Below are 27,329 nucleotides of genomic sequence, written 5' to 3' on the forward strand. Positions count from 1 at the left end.
GATTGCTTCCATCCACAGAAACCTTTCTGGGTGCCTAGCTGTCCCAGACAAGGATGGGCTCTTACTAAGGCTTCAGCTACTTCCTCACAATGAAATCCTTGGGGATATTTGGTGAATTTCACCATTTCTTGAGCAAGGCCATCAAGGATCGCTGTCTTTAGCTTAGACCTGGGGTGAAGTATTTTCCAGTTGTTGCGAACTCTGAATTTTTTGCCGCAGTTCAAGTTCCGCCTCATATGGAAATTTTGGGATGACGAACACTCGAGGCCAGGTCATTCTCGATTCTGGTGATGAATGGGGAGTTTGTAAAATGATAGTGTCATCGCTGCAGGATGAAACAAGGGAGGAAACTGGAGTTTCAGGTCTTGAAGTGCAGGGCGTTGATGTCAATACTGGATCTGGTGCGTTTGTTGGTTCCACAGGGTACAGCGTGATTAAGGCATCCTCGGGAGGTAAATACGCCACTTTTATTGTGGCCTTGGAGCTGATTTCTAACATTGAATCCAAGTTTATAAATGCATCTAAGTCTGTGTCCATATACTGGATTCTAAAAGGTCTTTGCACTTGAAAATCTTTTTGAATAACTTCGTAAAGCTCTTCGGTTGTCCCAGGAATTCCTGACTGTAGAGTCATTTTTCTGGAGTCTGACTCATCTCCAAATAGGACCCTCAGAACGGCCGGAGACGCCATCATAGTCCTTTAATCTAGAAAATAAACAATTGACAAGAAAACAAAATGAAATTCTTTCATTATTAAAGAACAGTAAAAGTCAACATACAATGTTTGGCAAGTATATACTCTAATAAGAAGCACAAAGCTAAAGGGCCCCATATCAAGGCCTGGAGACTGATCTGCTCAAGGAGATGTTCCAGAGACTTATCATAAGGCGAGTCTCCAGGTAATCTCGGTGAAAATGATCATCAACTTTCGATTTCAGCGGAGACCACATGGAGACTTGAAAAAGTCTCTGCATGACCTTGAAGAGGTCTACGCGGTCTCAAGCAGTTGTGACAATGTTGTGAATACTATTTGTTATCATAAACCTGTGAGACCGCTCTGTGATGTCCCCCCCAATGTCCCCCAGACCCTTCGGATATCAAGGAGATCTCAAAGACACTCCACACGACTCTTTGAGATCTCCTTTGTAGCCGACATGTCTAGGAGACATTGCGGGGACATCACAGCTAACATTGAACCGGTTGATTTTCACAGAGGTTACCTGGAGACTGGCCTTATCTCCAGGGGAAGTCTCAGAGACATCTCCGTGACCAGCAGCAACTCTAGTCTCTAACTAAGGCCGGTAAGATAGGCCCTTTGAACGCGCGCATTCCAAGTTTCAGAGACGTTGCAAGTGCAACATCACAAAGTCCTGGATAGACTGACTCTGTAATGCAAGTTTTTTTTAGAAGATAATAGACCCCGATGAAATGTAATTGCTTAATATTTATTATTTGTATCCCAATTTTTATTTTAATGACTGAACTTTGTCAAATATATTTGATTAATACCAAGTATTTTCTTTATCTAGAGTTATATAGAACGTTTAATTTCTCAAAACAGGAAAAACATGTTTAAGGTAGACCACATTTCATACCCCACTGAGAAAATTGTATTGTTTTCTAAGCCCCCACACCCATTTTAAAAAACGTACCAACCTTCAACAATGACGAATCTTTTCAACATCAACATGCGCATGCTCCCAACCATATAGTCATATAGAGGATGTGGGTCGACCAAGTTACCAAGCTCAATGAAGCCAACCTCTGATGTGGTTGTGGAAGTAAGTTGAAATGCACCAAAATGTTCCCTATACCAGACACACTCAGCTTCTACAAGAAAACATAACTGGCTTTTAAGAATGCATAGCTTAAGGATCTTGTGAAATTTAGGCAGACCATCAGCAGTGCCATGAACAATGTGCATCCCCTCACTATAGTGGATACCACTGCAATGCACATGTTTTGCCATTCTTATCTCAGTCATATCTGGGTATCTTTGTTTAAGAGCATTCCCTATTCCCGCAGCCAAGACATGAACAGGCATAACTGACACATCTGTGACATCTATGGCTGATTGTCTAATGGAAGCATGTGTATGGAAGGCAAGCATGAACTGATGTTTAGTAGCTAATGAAGAAAGCATGTTCTTAAAGCAGTTAGAATGCCGTGCAACCTGTTTAAAAAAGCTGTGCTTAGCCTCGAATCTCATTGTCCAGAGATAAATTAGAGGCCCGAAGCAACGGATCATTTCGGGGTAGTGTTCGACAAAATGATGTTTAGGAATGAGTTTTACATTTGGGAATAGCTCAAGATAGCGCTGTCTGTGATCCGAGATTTTCGCCTCCAGATACACAATAGTCTCATCTGAATGTACGGGGGACACCGCCAACTCAACTATGTCTTTCAGATCAAGGATTACTAGCCATGCTGGCTCACTTTCAGGCACATACTGTCCAACAATCAAAGGGAGCATTCTTAACAATGTCCAATTTTCATGAGCGTTGCCACCAATACTTTTGTTTGACATAAATGACGGAGGTATTGCATTCGGCCTATTAGTTTTGTCCCCCCATTTAAATGGAAATGTCTGTATTAATGTGTTGAGTTGATTTAGGCACTAGTACTTCTTTGAAATCAACATGCCAATACAATGCGCAAGTTCAACGGGCACAATGCCCTCAAACAGATCGTGGAGAAGATCTGGAGGATAGCCAGTACAAACATTAAAGTGTGACAGGTACTTTGTAAAAATACACGGTCTTTTGACACCACAGAAAATGGTTTTGTCATCTTGGGCAGACTTAACATGCACATCGTGGACATCTTTAGTTCTAAGTTGAAATGAACCAGACATGACATCTTTAGTCTGAAATTCAGACTTATCTCCTGTACAAAATCTGCATATAGATCCTCCAGAAAAACTTTCGACAAATCCACCAATCCCATGGGCTGCAAGATTGTCAGCTATTACACACTGGACTGTGCCTTTTACAAACTGACCAAGGAGGGGAATGAAAACACCCTGCTGCTCTAACTGAGTCAAATCTTGCAAAAGAGGCTCAAAAACCTTTTCATAACCATAAACCTTCAAGTCATTAGATTTACAAAGCAGGTCTAACTGGATAGACGTCAGTTTTGAAGTAGAACCTGGGGGCAAACTACCCAAAACCCAATAGACAGCACAGACCTTGTGTTTCTTGCGAGATGTGCCAAGTGGGTTGCAGACTTCGAAGTCGTCTACATACATATGTAATGCGATTCTCCACCCTTCAAATGACAAGAACATGTTTTGTTGGTAATACTTTCCATCTTTTATAGTTCTGTAGTTTTGAGGCCAAGTGACTGTGCAATCTTTCTTCGGATTTTCAATATATGCAAGAACATCACGATGATTCAGCAACTGTTGTAGAGAGACTAAAAGAGGCACGTATTGAAATGTCTTGTTTTTTGGCGCATCTAATATGTACTCGACAGGCTCAACAACACCAAAATGACATTTGTAGTACTGTTTACGTTTGTGTGCCGTAGCTAAAGGCCCATCTTTTGCAATTGCTTTGACCAATGGATTGGCTTGGCATATAACAGAGGCAAGATCATTGACAAATGAATCATCAACTTGCAGTTTGTGACACTGGAACACTTCATAAACTGCAGCTTTAGTGACAGGCACAGAATCAGAACTTAATATGAAGTGAATCTCAGAAAGGATCTCATCAACAACTGCCTTTGGAATGTGATGAACATTTTCCAACTTTAAAAGAATGCAAGCAATTTTTTCTTCAATAATAACCGGTGAGTGAAGTTCAGTATCCTCAACAGAACACTCATCAAAATCTATGGCCGCAATTGGTTCAACTTCTGGATCACCTGGCACATCTGCTTCTTCTAACTGACTGCTTGTCGTCAAAACTTGAGCTTTGAAGTCTGTGGCTGAATATTTGTTGTGCTTTCTGTTTTTATGCGTCTTGAAAGTGCTGTAGATGTTTGTTTCAAAGGTACATCCTTGAAAAACACAAGGAACATTTTGATATTGTCTAAGATGTGTGTATATGTGCTGGAAAAAGTTTCTTTCTGTTGGGAGTTCTTTGCACGAGCACACGTGACATTGAAATGTTGATGTGTCTGAAGCCTTTTTAGATTGATCTTGAGCATGCCCTTTGTAAACGTGATTTTGTAACGTTGTCCATGATTTAAATGTACATGGGCAATCAGAGTATGGACATGGAAATCGCTGACTACCACGAACATGACCATGGGCCTGTCTAAAATGTTTCAACAGCAAGTACCTGGTGGCAAGCTCTGAACTACACTCTTTACAGGTCCACATCTCAACATTTTTTGGTGTACCATTACTCACAAAGATGTTGGCAAAAAGTAGCTTGGTAACTTGGCGCGACAAGAGGGGACAGCCTAAAAAAAGAAGACAGACATTAAGTACAGATAATAATAATATCACGTTCGTCAAATCAGTTTTTGCAAGGCCATAGACTAATAAATTGACATGCATGCTTTCAATTTAATGTGTAAGTAGTAGTTGTTATGCTGGTAACATTGTAAAAAAGTATGTCATTTAATGTATTGTAGACCATAATTTTATAATTTGTTTATTTAAACATTATAACAATGCTAAAATTATGCATTTTCCTCCCCCTACATGTTCCAACAATGTCATAGTGTTCAGAATGAGCTCAGACCTGTTCACCACAACTGCCTCTAAAATCCTGCCCGTCACTCACAAAAAGGTGTTGATTTGGGTTCAAATTGCCTCATGCACGAGCTTAATATACAAGGTGCAGTTACACGTATGACCTGAGGTGGCAGTAGTGAGTATAAAATGGCTAACTTTGCATCTAGCCCCTTTTAAATGGCATTTGTGGCCTTAATTTTGGCCCAATATGTCCAGGAATAATTTCAACATGTGATTGAACTGAAATTAACATTGTTCAAACGTTATTGTACATCAAGGTGTGATGCATCTGGCAAACACAAATCATGAATTACCTTTACAGAGCTTTTACTGAGATGAGCTTTGTACTTGTACACGGCAGGGGAGATCTGCAAAACAAAAACCCTCTTTTAGCTCATGCAGCACATACAGAAAAAAAGGTAAAACAAAATGTAATTAAATGTGACCATTGAAAGTCAAAAGTTTAAAGGAATAGGCCACCGTTTTTACATACTGAGATATGCTCTTAGCTTAGGCGAGTTCATTTTTACCTGTCTGGTCTTCACGCGTGTCCTCGGTCACGTAAACACAGCACAGACGGCGTTAGCATTTAGCCTCTCCCTCTCTCCACTATAGCTCCAAAACAGGTCAAGATAGAAGCTACCAAGCGCTTCCATGTTTTCCCCTATTTAAATATGGTTACGTGAAGTGTTCCACTACAAAGTATAATTACACAAAATTAAACAATGTGGATTTTCTAAGCGGATAAAGAGGGCGTAATAATATCAGGAGTAGTTCGACATCCATGCAGTAATATCTTCACATTACTGTGCGGACGCTTAAGTACTCCTGGTATTATTACACCTTAAAATATAGTTCCCCTTTTATCCGCTTAGAAAATCCACATTGTTTAATCTTATGTAATTATACTTTGTAGTGGAACACTTCACTTACGTGAAGTGTTACATTAAATAGGGAAAACGTGGAAGAGCTTGGTAGCTTCCATCTTCCACCTCGTTTGGAGCTATAGAGGAGAGAGGGAGAGGCTAAATGCTAACGCCGTCTGTGCTGTGTCTACGTGACTGAAGGCACGGGGGAAGATCAGACAGGTACAAATGAACTCGTCTAAGCTCAGGTAAGAACATATCTCAGTATGTAAAAACAGTGGCCTATTCCAGTATTTTGGCAGCATTGCTAATGTTATTAAAAAGACAATTATGCAGTAGTACAGTAAATGTTGACGCATCAGTCTAGGGACTTTTGCTACATGGAGTTGTGCATTGAGAACCACTACAGTGTCATCACCTGGTCTAGTCTTAGTATACATTTATTGCACTGGTTTAACAGTACAGCCTATAGTTTGGTGGAGATCAGCCAAGGCATCACCAAAGTTCCTAGGGCAGAGGAAAATACTATGTTTTACAAAACGTCCGCGTAGTAACTCCTAAAGACTTCCCCCCGCTCACTTCCGTCAATAACCTTTAGGAGTTACTGCGCGGACGTTTTGCTCCTCGTATCATTACGCCTCACAATATAGTCCCCCTTTTTATTTGCTTATAAAATCGACATGTTACATTTCTGTGTAAATATACTTTGCATGAAAACACTTCACGTAACTTTATTTAAATAGGGAACACGTGGAAGAGCTTGGTAGCTTCTATCGTGAGCTTTTTCGGAGCTATGTGACATGTGGGAGAAGCTGCGTATGTGTGAGCGCACGGACAAAGACCAGACGGGGATATATTAACTCGGCTAAAGTGAGGTAAGAACGTATTTTAGTATATAAAAACGGTGGCCTATTCCTTTAACAAAATCATATGTTTTCTTTAAGCAAATGAATGATTAATGTGTTTGCATCTAAGAGGGGCTCATTTAATGAAAATATTTTAGGTTACATTGAATACACTTTTTCGGATGCTGCCAAAATAAATGTATATGCTTCAGTCAAATAAAATATAAATGTGTCACCTCAAAGATCGGCTGAACAAACAAAAATAATTTACTTTACAGTGAATAGTTCTTTTTAGGTTTGGGTTGTACTTAATATAGTATTATCCAGTGAATTAATGTTTAATGTGTTCATTTTAAGAGTGGCTTGAGTCCGTTTTTTGAGTGAAGAGAAGATTTCCGCTTCCCGGGGGCAGCCGGGCTCAGCTGTAAACAGCAAAATTGCAGAACTTCGGTTCAAAACTAAATCATTTTTTGTGTGTTTTTTTTACTGAATGTTCTGTTACGATTTACATTGATTTATACATTTATTTGAATGATTATCAATTGTCTTGAAGTGCTTTAATTATATTGATGCCTTACATGTGTTTAACACATATATATTTGAAATATATTTTGTTTATTTTAATGTCTAGATATATTTCCCCCATGCATTCCCACAAGTCAAAATATATTTACACATGGATACATGATACGTTTCTTTATGTATTTCTCTATATGCTAAAATACATTTCACATTATATTTTCCATATATATCTGAAATGTATTTATATATGTCAAAATACATTTCTCCTTATATACCATAATACATTTCTCCTTATATACCATAATACATTTCTCCTTATATACCATAATACATTTCTCCTTATATACCATAATACATTTCTCCTTATATACCATAATACATTTCTCCTTATATACCATAATACATTTCTCCTTATATTTACATATGTCAGAATTGAATCCACATATAAGGCAAAATACACTTATCCTTATATTTACATATATGTTGGAAATGTATTCCCATATATGTCAAAATACATTTATCCTTATATGTCAAAATATATTTTGAAATATATTTTGACATAAAATGCCATATACTTTTTAAAATATATGTTAAATATATTTTTTTGGTGTATGGGGTCAGACTGTGCAATAAGACTGTGAAGCAACATGTGCAATAATCTCTGTATCAGCTGCACTTCTTCTTGAACGCCGACTGTAACAAGTGAATTTCTCCTTTGTGAGATCAATAACGGATTATCTGATCTTAAATGGGAGGACCCAGAGGTAATCTACACAGGGAGGTAATGTAAACTGCACCTGTGTTCCCAAAGCACTGTACTTAAAATACACAGTTACATAACAGAGTGATGTAATGGGACCAGGGGCGGATCTAGGGGGTGGCATGGGGTAGCAGCTGAAATCCATAGTAAAGGTCTTGCCACCCCATTGATGTCATGTGATGTCCTTCATATTCTCAAGAACCTGTTTGAGTGCTTACAGAGGCTCACTCTCAGTTAGTATGTTTTTGACAGGACAAAACATCACAACAACGTAATAAAAAAGGAGCCAGGTGCCAACTCCTGAGTTAGAAACCGGAGGAGCGGAGAGGACGCTGGCTGTTCGCCGCTTTTCTGCAAATCCGTCCTACCTACTGATTGTTACGTGAAGTGTTACCCGGCACATACCTGTCACTACGCTGAATCCAGCAAAGTCAGAGTGCATCCTCCACTCTTTGGCTTCAAATCCCTGAGCCCTGGATAAACATTGGGTGCTTCAAGTAGGATGGAGTGGATCAGTGTTCTCCGCCCTCTCAATAAAATGGATTCTAGATCTCACATGACACTTGAACAGCTAAATGTGCAGTCCTTGTCAAACAAATCTGGACTTATAAACGACCACATCCTGGATAAGGGGATCGACATTCTCTGTCTTACAGAGACATGGCAGCAGCCTGGGATATACTCATCCCTCAATGAGGCCTGCCCACCCGGGTACCACTACCTCGATAAGCCTCGTACAACTGGCCGTGGTGGGGGCCTAGCTGTTTTACATCGCAGCAACATTGAAATATCTCCCGTGTCTGTGCCCAGTACTGGCTCATTTGAAAGTCTGGTTTTCAGTTGCAAAAAAACATTTTCAGCAACAATAGCCCTCATCTATCGCCCTCCCAAACTGCAACCAACTTTCATCTCTGACATTCACGACTTCCTAATCTCCCTCTGCACAGCACACTCAAATATTCTGGTTATTGGTGATTTTAACATACACATGGACTCCCATAACTGTAAACTGGCCTCCAAATTCAAAGAAACCCTGGACTGTCTCAACCTCCTGCAGCTCGTGGATGGCCCCACACACAATAGGGGCACACACTGGACCTCGTCATTACAGACTCCCTCCAAGTTTCAGGCCTTCAGGTGTATGACGTCGGTGTCTCCGATCACCTGGCGGTTACATTTAAAGTCCCAATATCAGTTCCTCTCACCAAACCAAAACGCCATATTACGTTCAGAAACATCAAGAACTTGGACTCCACCTCCCTCAGTCAACATCTCCAGCATCTCGCCCCTTCTCCTCACTCATCAGCTGACGACTTAATGGACTACTACAACACCAGCCTCACCTCCATTCTAAACTGTCTTGCTCCAATAAAAACCCGGACAGTCACATTTACCCGCTCTGCCCCCTGGTTTACAGACGAGCTGAGAGGGATGAAGAGGTCTGGCCGTGTCCTGGAGCGGGCCTGCAAAACATCTGGCCTGACGGTGCATAAGTTGGCCTACCGGGAACATCGCAGGGCTTATGCCAAAGCACTCTCCAAGGCTAGGTCAGAACACTACTCAACACTCATAAACAACAACCCAGGTAACTCCCAAAAAACTGTTCTCCACAATAAATCACATCCTCAAACCACAGATCTCATCATTCTACAGTCACACAGACACAAATTGCAACCAGTTTCTTGACTTTTTCACTTCAAAAATTAACAATATCCGTTCCTCATTCCCACTTCTCAATAGCACCTCACTAGACCTGCCCAAAACACCCATCGCACAACCTCTATCACAATTCTACCTCACAACGCAGCAGGAGGTCGAGAACATCATCCGTAAATCCAAACCATCCACCTGCCGCCTTGACCCCCTCCCATCTCCTCTGCTTAAAACTCACAACAACTCCATCAGTCCCCTCATAACCAAAATAATAAACCTGTCCGTAGAAACAGGCCATGTTCCCACCTCCCTCAAAACTGCTCTCATCAAACCCCTCCTCAAAAAACCCACCTTGGACCCTATACCCCTGTCAAATTACAGACCAATTTCAAATCTCCCATTCATTTCCAAACTCCTCGAAAAAGTTGTTTCCACCCAGCTCCATAATCATCTCAAAACTAATAGGCTATATGAGAAATTTCAATCTGGTTTCCGTCCCTCTCACAGCACAGAAACAGCTCTCATCAAGAGTCACCAGCGACCTGCTGATGGCTTCTGACTCCGGTTCCACATCCCTCCTCATTCTTCTCGACCTCTCTGCTGCGTTTGACACTGTAGACCACCACATCCTCCTGCACCGGCTCCAACACTACACTGGTCTTTCTGGTACCGCCCTTCAATGGTTTCACTCCTACCTCACTGACAGAACCGAGTATGTAGCTCTGGGGGACGCAAAATCCAGACCCCACCTGTGGGGTCCCCCAGGGCTCCGTACTCGGTCCAACCCTCTTCACCATTTACACGCTTCCCCTGGGTCGTGTCGTCAGCAAGCATGGAATTAATTTCCACTGCTCTGCTGACGACACACAACTCTACCTCCGAGTCACTCCCTCTAGCTCCCCCTCTGCCACGGCTGCCCCGCCTCAGCTCCTGCCTGGAGGAGATGGAGGCGTGGATGAGTCAAAACTTCCTGCAGCTCAACGGCTCTAAAACAGAAGCCATTCAAACTGGAACCTCTCATCAACTCTGCTCCTCTCCAATCACCAGTTTCATTCTTTGGACACACCATTCCCCTCTCTCCCTCTGTCACTAGCCTAGGGGTTGAATTTGATCCCCACCTTTCCTTTGACAATCATGTCACCTCTATCTGCAAAACTGCCTTCTTTCACCTCCGTAATATTTCCAAAGTGTGCCCCTCCCTCTCCCTTCCTGCTGCAGAGAAGCTCATTCATGCTTTTGTCTCCTCCAGGCTGGACTACTGTAATGCACTCCTCATCAGGATCCCTGGCAGGAGCCTCCAAAAGCTCCAGTATGTTCAGAACAGCGCTGCCAGGATCCTGATGAGGGTGCGAAAACACGAGCACATCACCCCCATCCTCCGTACACTGCACTGGCTCCCCATTCAGTCCCGCATACAATACAAGGTCCTCTTGCACACCCATCACTGTCTGCACGGTGTGGCCCCCACTTACCTCAGCGAACTGCTCACACCACACACCTCAACCAGGACCCGGTCACTGACCTCACCGACCTGCTCACACCACACACCTCAACCAGGACCCGGTCACTGACCTCACTCAACTGCTCACACCACACCCCTCAACCAGGACCCGGTCACTGACCTCACCGAACTGCTCACACCACACCCCTCAACCAGGACCCGGTCAGGCCAACAGCACCGTCTGCTCACACCACACCCCTCAACCAGGACCCGGTCACTGACCTCACCGACTGCTCACACCACACACCTCAACCAGGACCCGGTCACTGACCTCACCGACTGCTCACACCACACACCTCAACCAGGACCCGGTCACTGACCTCACTCAACTGCTCACACCACACACCTCAACCAGGACCCGGTCACTGACCTCACTCAACTGCTCACACCACACACCTCAACCAGGACCCGGTCACTGACCTCACCGACCTGCTCACACCACACACCTCAACCAGGACCCGGTCACTGACCTCACTCAACTGCTCACACCACACCCCTCAACCAGGACCCGGTCACTGACCTCACCGACCTGCTCACACCACACACCTCAACCAGGACCCGGTCACTGACCTCACCGACCTGCTCACACCACACACCTCAACCAGGACCCGGTCACTGACCTCACTCAACTGCTCACACCACACCCCTCAACCAGGACCCGGTCACTGACCTCACTCAACTGCTCACACCACACCCCTCAACCAGGACCCGGTCACTGACCTCACCGACCTGCTCACACCACACACCTCAACCAGGACCCGGTCACTGACCTCACCGACTGCTCACACCACACACCTCAACCAGGACCCGGTCACTGACCTCACCGACTGCTCACACCACACACCTCAACCAGGACCCGGTCACTGACCTCACTCAACTGCTCACACCACACACCTCAACCAGGACCCGGTCAGGCCAACAGCACCGTCTGGTCACGCCCAGGACACGGCTCAAAACCATGGGTGACAGGGCTTTTGAAGCCGCTGCTCCCTGCCTGTGGAACGCCCTCCCAGACCACCTCAGGGCCCCGCCCTCACAGACCACCTCAGGGCCTCACCCTCACAGACCACCTCAGGGCCTCACCCTCACAGACCACCTCAGGGCCTCACCCTCACAGACCACCTCAGGGCCCCGCCCTCACAGACCACCTCAGGGCCCCGCCCTCCCAGACCACCTCAGGGCCCCGCCCTCACAGACCACCTCAGGGCCTCACCCTCACAGACCACCTCAGGGCCCCGCCCTCCCAGACCACCTCAGGGCCTCACCCTCCCAGACCACCTCAGGGCCCCGCCCTCACAGACCACCTCAGGGCCCCGCCCTCACAGACCACCTCAGTGCCCCGCCCTCCCAGACCACCTCAGGGCCCCGCCCTCCCAGACCACCTCAGGGCCCCGCCCTCACAGACCACCTCAGGGCCCCGCCCTCCCAGACCACCTCAGGGCCCCGCCCTCACAGACCACCTCAGGGCCCCGCCCTCACAGACCACCTCAGGGCCCCGCCCTCACAGACCACCTCAGGGCCCCGCCCTCCCAGACCACCTCAGGGCCTCACCCTCACAGACCACCTCAGGGCCCCGCCCTCCCAGACCACCTCAGGGCCCCGCCCTCCCAGACCACCTCAGGGCCCCGCCCTCACAGACCACCTCAGGGCCCCGCCCTCACAGACCACCTCAGGGCCCCGCCCTCCCAGACCACCTCAGGGCCTCACCCTCACAGACCACCTCAGGGCCCCGCCCTCACAGACCACCTCAGGGCCCCGCCCTCACAGACCACCTCAGGGCCTCACCCTCACAGACCACCTCAGGGCCCCGCCCTCACAGACCACCTCAGGGCCTCACCCTCACAGACCACCTCAGGGCCCCGCCCTCACAGACCACCTCAGGGCCTCACCCTCACAGACCACCTCAGGGCCCCGCCCTCACAGACCACCTCAGGGCCCCGCCCTCCCAGACCACCTCAGGGCCCCGCCCTCCCAGACCACCTCAGGGCCCCACAGACGGTGGACACATTTAAAAAAGGACTTAAAACCCACCTTTTTACTAAAGCTTATTTTAACAGCTAATGCTTTGGGTTTTTTTTAGTCCTGTCTTTTAACATATGTTGTGTTGTATTTTATAATGCCTTGTTTTTAACTCTGCTGTTCACTGTAGCACTTTGAGATTTGGTGTCAAATGTAAAGTGCATTATAAATAAAATGTATTATTATTATTATTAAACCCTCTACTTATTTTATGGACAATGCTACTATTTGTATATAATTGTGGTGGATTCAGCCTGCATCTAAACAGAAGAACGTGTGTAGGCTACCCCGCTATAAACATTCGACATTGTAAAATATGTTGCCACTCCAGAAATGATCCCTGACCCTGCTTGCCACCCTGTGATTTTTTTCCTAGATCCGCCCCTGAATGGGACTGCAACTGCAAAACTGGTAATTAGATGATGATTAGATCATAATACCTGCAAGTAATTATTACTTTTTGTCATAATTTGATGGCTGAAATTGTATTATTATTCCTAAATGAAAAAGGATCCATCAAAATCTGGGCGAAATATAGTCATTATTTTGAGTTTTTCTAATGTAACGCAATACTAAGTAACTCTTGCCCCTAGAGGCCATAAGCGCCACTGCAGGGGTCGTAGCAAGTTGCGTTTTTTTACTCATTAATTGTCCGTGAGAGTAAATACTACGCTGACAGAAAAGACAAAGGGACAGAGGGATAATGTACATACAATTACACAATGGAGATCATTTTTTTCACTCAAACTTGGTTGTAAATACTGCTAAAGTGGCGCTAGCCCGTAATTAGCTTTGCCTGTTAGCTTCTTCTTCGTGATTCCATTAATGTGTATTGCACCCCTGGGTCGGGGCCGGGGAAAGCTGCAATTGTGGTTTTCTGACCAGAGACACCAGGGGGAGATGAAAGACCCCCCAATCATCCCATTAACACTCGCATTACCCCCAGAGGGACTACGGAAAGGATTTATTAAGGTAAACAAGTGACTTAGTACTGCAGTTTAGAGCAAAGAATATTGTGTCCGTATTGTGTCTTATAAAGAAAAGTTCTAACTTCATAATCAGCCTCAAAGCCACAATAACTCACTGTCTCTTTGTGTACAGTATGTCCTGATTTGATTGTGGCTTTGTCCTGGTTTTAGTCCGGTCCCGGTTGAGTCCTGGTTTTATTTGCAGACCTTGGATCTTCTTGCCTGATCCCCAGCCTCCGCTCAGCTGGAGCTTGTTGTCTCTGAAGGAAATCTGCTCTTTTCTAAGCGGAGCCGACGCCCCACGTTTGGGACACGGCAGCTCAGTCTCTGAAACCAGAACAAAACTCACTGTCGTCATTTATTCAACAAAAAAAAAATCCCTCTGAAAAAACCTCATTTACTGAATAGTATAGGAGCTACTAAAGTGCAGACGTTGTTGCAAGAGTGTAAAGGAAACCTTTTGGTCCTAACGTTTTGTAACACCCATGTATATCCCTGCAGACCTTCACACCTGGTGTCAAATGATCAAATTTGGTCTCCAGAGTCATGTCGGGGGGATTCCGTGCGTCGCATGGATACCGAACATGCACAGAGCAGTGATGTGTGAGTGATTCCAGAGAAAATCAAAGCGCAAGTTGACAAAACATCAGATAAAAACATCGTTAAAGAGACTAGATGCATGTAAAGGAGGTGTCGGGAAGGAGACCCAAACTTGTGACCTCAGATAAGGACTGGTTCCAAATCTTCAATCTCCCCAGGTTGTCCGGTTAGAGCAATAGAAACAATGGATTCACACTCATGCCACTCTTTATGGACTGCAGATGGTGATTCATGTGATTGATCATGTTCATGGTTTCTATAAACACAATAAAAGAATGAGTGATGACATATGAGGCTAAGTGATAACAATAAACGAAATGCAATAATAGGAAATATGAATAGCTACTTTCTGTCCAAATAATAAATTATCCAAAGTATAAAATGACATAAATAAGAGATAGCTGAACTACATTAAAAAGAAGCATTATAACAAACAGTGATAACTAACAGTGTAACATGTGCATCACGTGGCTAGAGCGAGGCCTGCACATCAACGATGCGCTCATAAGGAAACTATAAAACACAACTAGACTACGAAATATGATGAATACTATGTAAATATGGATAATTAGCAGATACTGATAGTCAGACCTAGTTTTGACAAGCTTTGAAATACAAGCATTGATGACAAAGTGATAGTACCAGACATTACTACGATGCTACTAATACAAACAATACACAGGCATATATGACATGACTTTGATTCTCATGGACGCATGAACACATAACTGAAGAAAACAAAGAGTTTCCACAGAATTGCGGGAGGGAGGATGGAGCGTGTGTTCCCAAAGAATGATACCTGCGCACTGACTCAGCAGAAAGTTGGGATGGGGGATCCCAACTCCTGATTGGTGGAGAGACAAGGGGGAGGTGAATGCTGATTGGTTGCTAGGCCGTTGCTGGGGCTCTTTATATAGATAGTATGGGAATGGTGAAACTAGAGTAAAAACGAAATAATACTTTTTTGATACATTAATGACACACACAAAATTCAACATAAATCAGAACCTTGTTAACGATGCAAGTTGGTCATTTTATGCTCACTACTGCCACCTCAGGTCTTACACGTAACTGCAGCTTCTACATTAAGCTCGTGCATGGATGTTCCGATGATGGGCCTGATCAGTAAGTCTGTTCAGTAACTCTCTGTTGAGTTTCACAAATATTGATTTCGATTCCCACCTGTGTGGAGTTTGCATGTTCTCCCCGTGTCTGCGTAGGTTTCCTCCGGGTACTTCGGTTTCCCCTAGCACTAAAAACATGTACAATAGGCCAGGATGAATGATGTGCGTCTGTGCAGTCGTGACAGCACTTCTGTCAGTCTCCCCAGGGGAAACTGAAGCTACAAACGTATGTAAATTGTCTCATGTAAAGCGCTTTGTGACCATGTCTTCTTCCTCCTCCTCCTCTTCTTCTTCTCCTCCTTCTTCCTTCCTCTTCCTCCTTCTTTGTCCTCTTCCTCCTCCTCCTCTTCTTCTCCTTCCTTCCTCTTCCTTGCTCTTCCTTCCTCTTCCTCCTCCTCTTCTTCTTCTCCTCCTTCTTCCTTCCTCTTCCTCCTTCTTCGTCCTCTTCCTCCTCTTCTTCTCCTTCCTTCCTCTTCATTGCTCTTCCTTCCTCTTCCTCCTCCCTCTTCCTCTTCTTCTCCTTCTTCCTCTTCTCCTTCTTCCTCTTCTTCTTCCCCTTCTCCTTCTTCTTTAAAACCTCTCATGTCCACTTTAACCTCTGAACCCCGCTTTACATTTTCTCCAATCTTTCTCCTCACGTTGTTGCCGTGTTGCTTTAGTGACATTTTTTGTGTGTTTTTGTTGCTATTTTGACGCTTTTTTCAAGACGCTTTTATTTGGGTAATGCCAAACAGGAATATGCTCGGTTTAGGGAGTTAGGGGAGAAAACTCGCCCAACAGAGGCTCAACAGAGAACACACAAAAAATATGTAAATGAGTGCTGGGTTAGAAAAAAATATACACAAATGACTCTGCTGCGACACCTCCGTATGTAATGGTGTGTTTACACTCACCATGGAGCTGCCTTCACCACCATGGTCTATTGTTGCATATGACAGGCTGTATTTGATCCAGCGCTATTCTCTACCTGCTGCTATTAGGTGTTGGAAGAAAGATGTGGGAGAAAAAACTCCCATAGTAACTTCTGCTTGAGGTAACAGACTCCCTACTCATCAGTTCACAGATCTAACTGGACACTTTCCATGCACAGAACATTGACTGTGTCTTCACCCGTGTCTTCTCAGGAAGACCCAGTGAGGCTTTCCCCTCTCTCCCCTCCTTCCCTGGACAGTGAACCATACAACACTCTGCAATAACTGAACATTAATTACATCTATATCCAACTCTGACCATATCCTGTGTTTAATGCACTTTTTGATCTGTTTTTCTAATGTTACTGTATTTATGCCTGGAACAATAAACTCTTGATGTGCCAGGTTTACACAGTGGGTATTTATTGATGGGGTCTGTACACTTACAGGATTACACCACATACTATGTAATATTCTAATGTCCAAACAACATTGTTTTTAAATGACTGACAAAGCGTTGATTGATTTGAGGACTTGGTGTTTGACTTAGATTAATTTACTAAAAGATCAAAAATGGAAAAGGATTATAAATTCTTCATGAAAAGATAACATTAAGTTTAAATATGTTGGCAGACCAGTGTGGTTTCATTGCTTTAACTACAATGTTTTGTAAATTTTAAAAAGACAAGTGGGATTAGCATTACACTGTTCATTCCAGTTTAACATTTTCCCATCAGTTTCAAATACAGTGCAGACAGAGTGAGGTGACTGTCAGGGGAAGATGCCATAAGCCCATGAAGAAAAACAAGGAAGCACATCTTCAGTTTCTATTTCAGCAGTCATGTAACATGGACAGAGATCCAAGTCTCATTCATTCCTATTGTCAGCTGCAGGCCTTTATTGTGAATGACTCTGCATAATATACGTATGTTTGAAGGTCCACAAAATGTTGATTTTCTGTACAAATAGTTTTATTTTTGTCTTATTTGTGGATATTTTTTTACCACCACTTCTGTAGTAGCCTCTTGTGCAGTTTCCTAAAATGACAGATACATGTTACTTGACAGTAGAGCCAATAATAAGAATTACAGAGAAAAACTTTACCTGCGTGCTTGGCCGTGTACTGGTGAATGGATAAAGGAACAGGCACACTTTTAAAGCCCATGGTGCTATTGACAATGATGGGCAAAAGGAAAAAGGCTTCAAACAATGTTTCCAAAATGAACCTTCATGTTTCATGAACCATGAGATTATGTGACCAATGCCTTGGTGAATAGAAATGCTTTCACAAACAATATTTCAACGGAGGCATTCAGATATAACAAAATAAGTTACTTTGTTGATTTTAATACATTTAAATCTTCAATCATTCAAATGAGGCTTTAGTTTTTAATCATTTGACACAATGACCCCATTCGTACATGAGGCTTCATATTGCCATTATTACCTGTCGTGTGCTGTTTGGTAAAGTACGGAGGGCCTTCCCCACAGGACTTTTCCTGCACAGTAACCGGGACATAATTTAAGTTGAAGGTTATCTGTTGAAAAAAATACAGTTAAGTCTATTGGTACAGAACATCAACTTCATTTTATGTAGCTTCAAACAAGCGTTTATTATACAGTCTTTCAATGCAATCCGTGTCTGCTACAGAGCAACTCCAACAAAGATGAGTGAGACTTGGATCTCTATCCATAATGTTACACAATTGCTGAAATATTACCTGAAGATGATGTGCCTGTGACATCTGACAGTCCCCTCACTCTGCAGTATATTGGAAAGTAATGGGATAAATGTTAGATGTCACGTGATGACTGGGCCATCCTACAAAAAAAGAAAGCCTAGAGTGAAAAACTTTAATTAGCACATAAGATTTAGGTGGGATATAAGGAGCAACATCGTAATAAATTTAAATAAAACAGTGGGTAGTCTTTACTCTTTAAGATGTCAATTTTAAGCGTCGCCTATACAACACATGTACACATACAATGTATAATTAATAACAAGCAAACGTATAACTGTTGTAGGCAGGATCATTGTTGTTTATTTATTGTTTAAATCACAACTCTTTCACCACACAAGGGCAGCAATGCTCTATTTGTGAAAATTGTTTTGACCCACCCTAGAACTATTATTATCGTCAATAAAATACATTTGTGTTGCCCACTACAGCCTCGGCCGTGACGGCATGTTCATAACACCTATAGTCAAGCGTTTCTCACTGTTCAGTAACATATTCCTAATGTTGCATTACATTTGGAGCTATGATGGCCTATATTTTGAAGTTAAGATATTGCAGCACCATCTACAGATCTATAACTAGGAAACCAAACAATAGTTTACACAGATTAATTAATGTGAGCAAATATGCCAGAAGAAATCTTCCCACATCAGCATGTGTTAGCATATGTTAGCATTACAACTGGCTACAAGCTTCTGGAAAAAGTCACTTCTCTATAATCACACAGTGATCATTGGCTGATATTTCTACTCCCTACACAATGGACAACTTGTTATCAATGATTAATAATATGAGCAAACACGCCAGAAGAAACCTGCCCACATGCTAACACATGTGTTAGCTAACACAAGCTAACACATGCTAGCATGTGTTAGCATTACAACTGGCTACAAGCTTCTGGACAAACTCACTTCTCTATCATCACACGGCTATTCTTGGGTGATATTTCTACTCCCTACACAATGTACGACATGTTGTCAATGATTACATACCTTCCACTTGACGTCCACGGTGATTTTCTTGAAGATATGACACTTCAGATTGAAACACACGATCTCATTCCATTAGAGTAGCGCGGACAGGAAGTCGTTTTACACTGCCCGGAAGGCGGAAGGCGGATTCGTGACGTCAGCGTGAAAAGGGCCTGTTGGGGTCACTCTCACAGTTCTTCAGCAGCACCGACGGACACTCGCCACATTCCTGGGTAAGTCTTCATCCTATACTGTTTTAGATGTAAAACATTTATGTTTTTTTTTTTTTGTATGTTAGAAAACTTGAATGGAAATCATACAAAACGTAGAGCTACCGTAAATGCTCTAATATCGGCCGGGGCCTTTATTTACTCAAGGGCATCAGGACCAGGCCTTTATTGGAACCAGGCCACAATTAGAGACAGGCCTTTATTTCTATTTGAGCAAAACGGACGACCAGGAAAATGAAGAAAGACGAGATTAGTGTCCATTTGCACCTAAAATATTAGGTTCATTTATTAATGAACATTTCAAACCCTCTCCCAGCGGCTGGAACATTGACGCCTTTTATTTTGTCGGGACAACAGGAAGTGTTTCGTTACTGTTAGCGGAGCTTTGACATCAGTGTCACTGCAGGTTTCTGTTTCGTTTTTACCGCGGACCGGATTATTTGTTGTTATCTTGTGTAAAAGGCGAGTTTAGACGGAGCGTTTGTGTTTGTGATCGATCATGAGACTGACCCGAGAGAAGACGAGACGCTCGCGCTGATGGGAGGAGTTATTTTGAGGCGTGGGACTGACCTGCACACGGAGCAGCTGGACGTGCTTTGAAGACGCGATGGAGACTTTATTAAAACCCTGGAGGGTCACACAACTCTCCCCCTGTTTCCAAAAATCGTCACAGGAGGTTTGAAAAGTGGCTAAATCTGTGTCAAAGTTACGCTGGGATCAGCTCCTCCGCAGCGTCCCCCTCGGCCCGGGTTCCCGTTTGTTACTTCCTGCACCTGAGTTTTCATTTACACCAGTATGAGACAAATTCCTAACATGGGGAATATTTCTACCGCTAGTTTCTAATAAAAGCCCCGGCCTGTTTTAGAGACCGGCTTTAATTTGCCTCCGCCAGCCGCAAACCCGGCCCCTGTTAGGAGCACAGCGTCCGCGTAGTAACTCCTAAAGACTTCCCCCGCTCACTTCCGTCAATAACCTTTAGGAGTTACTGCGCGGACGTTTTACTCCTCGTATCATTACGCCTCACAATATAGTCCCCCTTTTTATTTGCTTATAAAATCGACACGTTACATTTCTGTGTAAATATACTTCGCATGAAAACACTTCACGTAACTTTATTTAAATAGGGAACACGTGGAAGAGCTTGGTAGCTTCTATCGTGAGCTTTTTCGGAGCTATGTCACATGTGGGAGAGGCTGCGTATGTGTGAGCGCACGGACAAAGACCAGACGGGGATATATTAACTCGACTAAAGTGAGGTAAGAACATATCTTAGTATATAAAAACGGTGGCCTATTCCTTTAAGGGGAAAAACAATTTTGAAAAAAATCTAAGCTTTGTCTAATTATTCAAAAACTACTGTAACAAACGCTGAATTACGAATATAGTTTCTACTAAATAAAGAAACAAAGACATGGGGAGGAGCAAAGTGGTTCAACAGCCCATAAATACATGAATAACGGAGAATGCTAACTTCATGCTACATGTTAGCATCGGGCTAATGCTAACAGTTAGCTAGCGCTTGCTACAACTGCCGTCTTTTCACTTCTACTGAACAATCTGCTGTGAGAAAATATCCATATGGGCCCGATTTACATTTGACTTTATTTATGTGATAAATAAGAAAATGGCTAAAAAGAGGGAAAATAGTGTTTCTCTAAAGCAGGGGTGTCAAACATACGGCCAACGGGCCTGATCCGGCCCGTGTAGAGCATAAATTCCAGAGTATGTCAAAAAAAAAAGTAAGTCTCTAGCCCATTCCTGTGCGGAGTTATGAATGTTTAAAGAATAACCAGAATGCTCATTCTAGCCACTAGGGGGCAATACATTAAAAAAAAAGGATAGAGTTCCACACGTGTCCAGCAGAGGGCACTGACATAATAAGCGCTCAGGATATGAACAACACATTATATAGCCATGTGGTAAATGGACAGTCTGCCCCAGGGCGGCTGTGGCTTCAATAACAGTTTTCCACCAATGAATGAATAATGACGACTGCACTTTCAGGAACTTGTGACACAGGCTTGTAAAGTGCAATACAAGTGTAAGCCGTTGTTATTAAAGAACAACTAAACACCAGTGCCCAGCCTTACTCCGCCCACAAGAAAATTTGAAAATTCCATCTAAAAAGGGCGTTGCTCAGCGGACCAGGGGGCAAGCAGGGGGGCTTAGAGTTGGGCGTGGTCTGGGCTGTGATTGACACATTGGCGCCGTGACTGACCGCTAGCTAATGATGGAGAGTGACAGTGACAGCAGCTTCGCGACCGAGAGGTCTTTTGAGGTGGAGGATTTTTCTCCCCCTTCATCACCGGAGGTGGAGGTGGAGGATGTTGATGTGGAGGAGGCCGGCGGCCGGCGGCCCTGAGCCGTACATGTTTGAGCCGATGGCTCGCTCGTTGCCCGAGGCCACCGGTGCGGCCGGTACTGACGAGCCCGCCGAGGCGTCAGTGCCGCGAAGGATGGGTCCCGTTAGCGAATGGTAAATTGGTGTTAGCATTAGCGCTCAGTTTATCTGATTTAGAGCAAACGCAATCGAAAGGTTCATATTTATATTAAATTGTAGATATGTTCATACATGGATATTGAGGTATCATACAGACATAATAAGCTATGACTGAATCAACAGGTGTTTATGCGGCCACTGCACGTCCTTGTCCCCAGTGGAGAATGTGTGCTGCAGGGAGACACCAAAGGTATACTTGAATAAAATAAAAGCACAAGACATAATAATTCAATGTTTAGTTCTGTAGTAATATGCACAAAACATTACGACTTTTTATTTTTTTCCAACTTTCGCTAGCATTAATTGTCCCATTTGTGGTAGGTGATGCACAGATGTCAGCAGGTGGGTGTCAACACCTGCATTACTGAGCACCCGGGTTTCGAGGCAGTTGCCCTCAACCCATATGTACTGCAGGCAGTGTATGGGACATATGTGCAGCTCTTTGGTGAGATGCCAGAGACGTTGGTGCACAGGTTAGTTTTTGCAGGATAGCCTATTGATTTAAAATGATGTCGTTGACAACACATACATCACTTCTTTCAGCAATTACCGGCACCTTGCGTACCGGAATGTGGTCAGGTGGTGCTGGGGCTACCTCGGGCAGCACATTAGAGTGGTGATCCCGTCCTGTGCCGTCACCCGCATCAGGCAGGAGTTTCCGGAGGATGTGGCCTATACAGGGTTCCTTCCAGCCCTGGATTTCCATGGCCAATAAAAAATATCCAAAGAACACAATTGCCATTCTGAACATTTTTATTGCTTGTCTTGTCATATAAATTTAAACACCTGTCATTGCATTGCACACACCGCAAATTATCATTCCACCCTTATATACACGCTTACATAATTGTATAGCTAGACAGCTGAGAATGGGATCTATTAGCTCAGTTGCAGTGTCTCTCAACTGAAGTTGACCCTCCTACATTTCAAGGAAAGCCATTTGACTTAAAAAATATATAATTTCAGTACATAATACATATTTGGCATTTTAACCATCATTGTAGAGTATATAAATGCCAAAATACATAATTCTAGTTTGTGTTGAAATGTGCCTTGAAGTTTACTGTGCAACACACCAGTTGATAACCAATCAATCAAAGTTTATTTCCATGGCACTTTACAACTACATCTTCTCTTAATGAAAAAATAGTATAAAAAAGCGATGTTCTGTAAAAGCACAGGCAAAACAGTGGGAGTGAATTAAGGCACTGCCACGACAAAAGCACGATTGCGCCACTGCCTGTACCTGGACACATACAAAACATGTTAGAAGAGGAGCGCAGGGCTCTGCAGGAGTTATTCTAGTACATGTCATTTATCTGTTACACACTTTGCATATCGCACTGTAGTTCTGTGTGACAGTGCATACCTTAGACAGTAAGTAATGCTTATTGATTTCTTTTTTTTTTTACAGTTATTTACGTTATGGCCCCTTGAAATGAATCATCTTTCAAGGAGTTCCTTGATTAAATCATTATAATACTTTGCCAAAATGCAGAGTACAGATTTGCATCGCAATCATTTTAACATTGAAAGACCTTTAACACCTAAATGTACTCACAAATGGTTTGACAAATAAAACAATCTTTGAATCGTGGTATGATAAATGATATGTGACACATCTGCACATTGAGGTATAACACACTGCTGATCCTGAGTTGGATGAATTGGTTGATTTTATAAAGTAGTACTTTATCTGTGACATTAGTCCTATCATCAACATGCTAGCCACATGAGTCGTAGTGTTGTCAAGTACATGCAGAAATGCATGTTGTCATTAGTTCTAACAAAACTAAAAATATTAAAAAATCAATTAAAAGTTTATGTGCAGGCTTATGTGGGAGGGATGCATAAGCACCATTCTTCCTGGTGTATACATCGTGAGTTAGGAGCATTGTCTAGAAATAACTGGTACTTATATTAATTCTGCCCATAAACACCTAATGCACATAATGTGGCAAAAAAACAAAATGAATGATGAATTTATAGCTCATTAGCCACAATTCTCCCACCTGCTGGTGTAACATGTAAACTACAATTGCTAAATTATTTTACATTATATTCAGACATTTTTGGTCTTTCACAGACAAATCATAGACCCTGTGACTTATATTAATGATAATTTTTGTAATTCACACATTTTCTTTTTAGATATGACTTGTGAGAGTTAACAGTTAATAGGAAAAACTGGCTCCTGTGACATCATCACATTCTAGAACCTGCAAACAACCAATTCCTGACAAATGGCTTTGCCCCGACACTACATACACATTTATATGTATAATCTACACTTGTATACATTCTCCGGCGACAGTGGTGCAGAGAGTGGAGAAGGTCGTCTTGTGATCGGAGAATTGATTCGAACGCCGCAGGTGCACACTGTCGTTGTGTCCTTGGGCAAGACACTTCACCCTGCTTCCAGTATCTGCATACACTGGTGCATGAATGAGAGTTAATGGGTGACTGGTTCCTTGATGTAAAGCCCTTTGAGTGCCTAAAGCAGGTAGAAAGGTGCTGTATAAATGTGACCATTTTACATTCAATATTTCTTTAGTGTCCTACAATGATACATTAATGAAATGTATAATGCAAATTGATCCTCACTATGATCATCAATTTATCATCAATATTCTGGTGGGCTCTCATGGAGGTATACCTGAGACTGAGGTCCATCCCGTCTTGCCCACACCTCTGGTTCATTGTTAGCCATGTCTCTTGGCTGACTCATGTCTGCTTTCTGAAAAGATTTGAGTTGTTATTGGCATGTAGGCATGTCAGAAGCAAACCTATAACAATGATCATCTTGCATAGTGTTTAGTTCTGGAAGGTCTTATTGTATATTATCTTCTGGTCACCTTATGTGCTCTTGAAAAACCGTGACCTGTGCCTGCTTACTACCTCCTTTTTGTCTGGCCTCTCATACTGACCACAGAGTGGTTCCGGCACAGGTATATTGTCCGAGTACTCTTGATATGGCGCCGCATCCTGAACCACGCACTCGAACAGCAGAGCCATCAGCTTGTCAATGTAGACTTGGGAAAAACATAATTATTATTACAATACTCATACATAACCGTCAAGCTTGTTTTCGGACATACATGTGGTGGATTTGGTCTTCAGAGCTCTCACAGTATAGTCACCGTGTTTGTACTTCGGATACACTATGGAGTATCTCAGCTCACCGGTAGAAGTTCTGGCATGTGTGCGTTGCGCGTTCTCATTGTAGTGCATAGCTGAAATTTGTAACCTAGAACAATCAAAACAAACAGAAGGCAGCACTGACATTATTACAGTTTCAAAGAAATATATAATGAGGAAATAAAAATGGATACTTTGAGAAGGTTTTGGTATTCATTACCTGGCCAACATTCCTTTAAAGGAAAAGCCCACACTTTTCGGCGAGAACCTAATGATCAGGCTGTGGAATGCCTCAATGTAGGACGTGTGGTACAGTGGGCTGATTTTCTCCACGTCCTTTAGAAACCGTGGAGCCAATAAAATGGAGTCTTTCACATGCTGCTGTGCCTAAACAAAAATGATCATGACATCAATGGAAAATTTACTTGGTTTAGAAAGCCAATGAAAAATTTCCAATACAACTTAAAATATTATTTAAAAAAAGCATAGTCTTTACATACTTGGCCTGAGCCACTGCCTTGCTCTTTCCCCAACCAGAGGCTCGTGTTGGCAGCATGGGAACAGGGCATTGTCATGGGCGTGAACATCCTGTATATGGTTGGCCACAGAAGTCCACTTAGCCACAGCTTCTTCTCCTGAGGAGGAAGTTGAAGCTGACCAATAAAGATGGTTGACTATGCTCTTCCTCCACGGGCCCACGTCCTGAGTGGTCTTTTTCCTCGCCAGCTCATCAATCTTCTTCCCAATTCCTATATATAAATGGATACACATAATATTTTTTTATTTTTTTGTGTTAATTTTACACTCAATACATACCCTTTCCCATGTGCCAAGGGTCGAAATAGTGAGTGATGTCCTTTTTTTCCTCCCTTATAAACTTCTGCACTCCTGTGTGTCTGTCTGTCACAATGGCCTGTACTTTGACACCCCTCTCTTCCAGCATGGTCAGACTGCGTATAAATCCCTCCTTCTCCATCCTTACACTGTTTCCAACTTCATTGCTCTGAAAGAGAACAGAATGCTCTACAGAAATGTGCACAATGATCCCTATTTAAATGTCCAAATGTAATCATGATGGTGTTTTACCTGGACAAGTTGGATGTCAATTACTCTGTTACTTTGCAGATTCATCATAGTGTAGCTACCATACTTGGCTGAATGTCCTGCAGCAATGCACATTACACTTTGGCATACTTTTATTCAAACATAAAAAGAATCTTCATTAATTAATAAATGATTTACCTGGAGAGTCAGCGCGCATATCCCCGCCCATTGTCAAAGCCCCACTAGCAGCTGCCTCCCTGATATGTTCATCCTGCTCAAGCTTCCACTGCCAGCTGACCGTTGGGATGAGGAGCTTGGCCTGATGCTTGTGAAAAGTTTGCTCCGACAGCCCTTGAATGTTGAAAGCCCTCAGGAACTATAAATTGTAAAGTAATATTACCAACTGAACGATATGGAAACATAGTCAATACAGATGAGAATTTGGCTCTACCTTGGAAATCTGAGCAAAACACAAGCCAGTGAAGAGGACAGCAGCACAAAGCTGAAGGTTTCCAGCTGGGATGTCCTTCACCATCGGCTGGCTGGACCAGTCGTTGAAGTACTCACAGGTTGGACAGTGCTGTTTCACCCGGAGGAGTGTGCCCAATGTGGCTGTGTCAACTGTACAACGATGAGTGCAGACAGGACATTTCTGGAAAAGTGCCAACAGTTGGTCCTCGTGAACGATGTACTTTTTGGCTTTGTGGGGAGGGACTTCAGTGGAAGCGCTATGTTGCAGAAAAAGGCAAATGTAACCATTGAAGACAATACAATCCAATTTGTTCCAACGTATATTTTTAAACATTACAAAAGCATTCATCCCCCCATAATTTGTACCTTGAACAGTTCAGAGAACTGTTGTTCAGATGGAAGCTGGGGTCAAACACAGACACGTCACACCTTTTCCTTTTCAGTGGTGTGGAGGCTGCCTGGGGACTTTCAGGAAGAGGGATTTCCATGAAGGTCTCGGTACCACATGAAACGCTGACGCTCCTCTGTGGAACCTGCACTTGCAAGCCTGTTTACAAGAATAAAGAAAAAACATTTTTAATAGCACTAAGAAATAGTTACAGTAGAATCTAGCAACAAATCCAAAGCAAAATGAAAATCTTATACGATTCAAATAATGTATTATCCAGACAATGTTATAACAGACAAATCACCTTTGCTCCGCCTGCTAGGCTTCACATTGGCCTGGACACATGCATGCCTGCTGATGATCGGATCAGTCTGACAGGCCATTTCTCTGGTT

At 43.2% G+C, this 27,329-nt stretch overlaps 1 protein-coding gene and 2 long non-coding RNA genes across 3 annotated transcripts; all 3 read right to left on the minus strand.

Annotated features, from left to right (window-relative positions):
* Nucleotides 1-17,343: 17,343 nt before the first annotated feature.
* LOC306959686 lies at nt 17,344-19,291 on the minus strand. The gene is made up of 5 exons (XR_013792634.1): nt 19,187-19,291; nt 18,177-18,277; nt 17,903-17,993; nt 17,560-17,624; nt 17,344-17,492 (listed from the first exon to the last, which is right to left on the minus strand). It is a non-coding gene; the product is annotated as an uncharacterized lncRNA (long non-coding RNA).
* Nucleotides 19,292-24,850: 5,559 nt separating this feature from the next.
* Nucleotides 24,851-25,384, minus strand: LOC306959658. The gene is made up of 3 exons (XR_013792632.1): nt 25,254-25,384; nt 25,078-25,142; nt 24,851-24,927 (listed from the first exon to the last, which is right to left on the minus strand). It is a non-coding gene; the product is annotated as an uncharacterized lncRNA (long non-coding RNA).
* Nucleotides 25,385-25,525: 141 nt separating this feature from the next.
* Nucleotides 25,526-26,929, minus strand: LOC306959948 (uncharacterized protein; the record flags this gene model as incomplete). Its single annotated transcript, XM_079552203.1, has 6 exons — nt 26,915-26,929; nt 26,529-26,805; nt 26,276-26,453; nt 26,120-26,196; nt 25,850-26,036; nt 25,526-25,782 (listed from the first exon to the last, which is right to left on the minus strand). Exons 2-6 carry the CDS (start codon nt 26,610-26,612, stop codon nt 25,526-25,528), a joined length of 783 nt encoding a protein of 260 aa, XP_079408329.1. The 5' UTR covers nt 26,613-26,805; nt 26,915-26,929.
* Nucleotides 26,930-27,329: the final 400 nt, after the last annotated feature.

Source organism: Gobius niger (assembly GCF_951799975.1).
Source record: "Gobius niger genome assembly, chromosome: 2".
Lineage (NCBI taxonomy): Eukaryota > Metazoa > Chordata > Actinopteri > Gobiiformes > Gobiidae > Gobius > Gobius niger.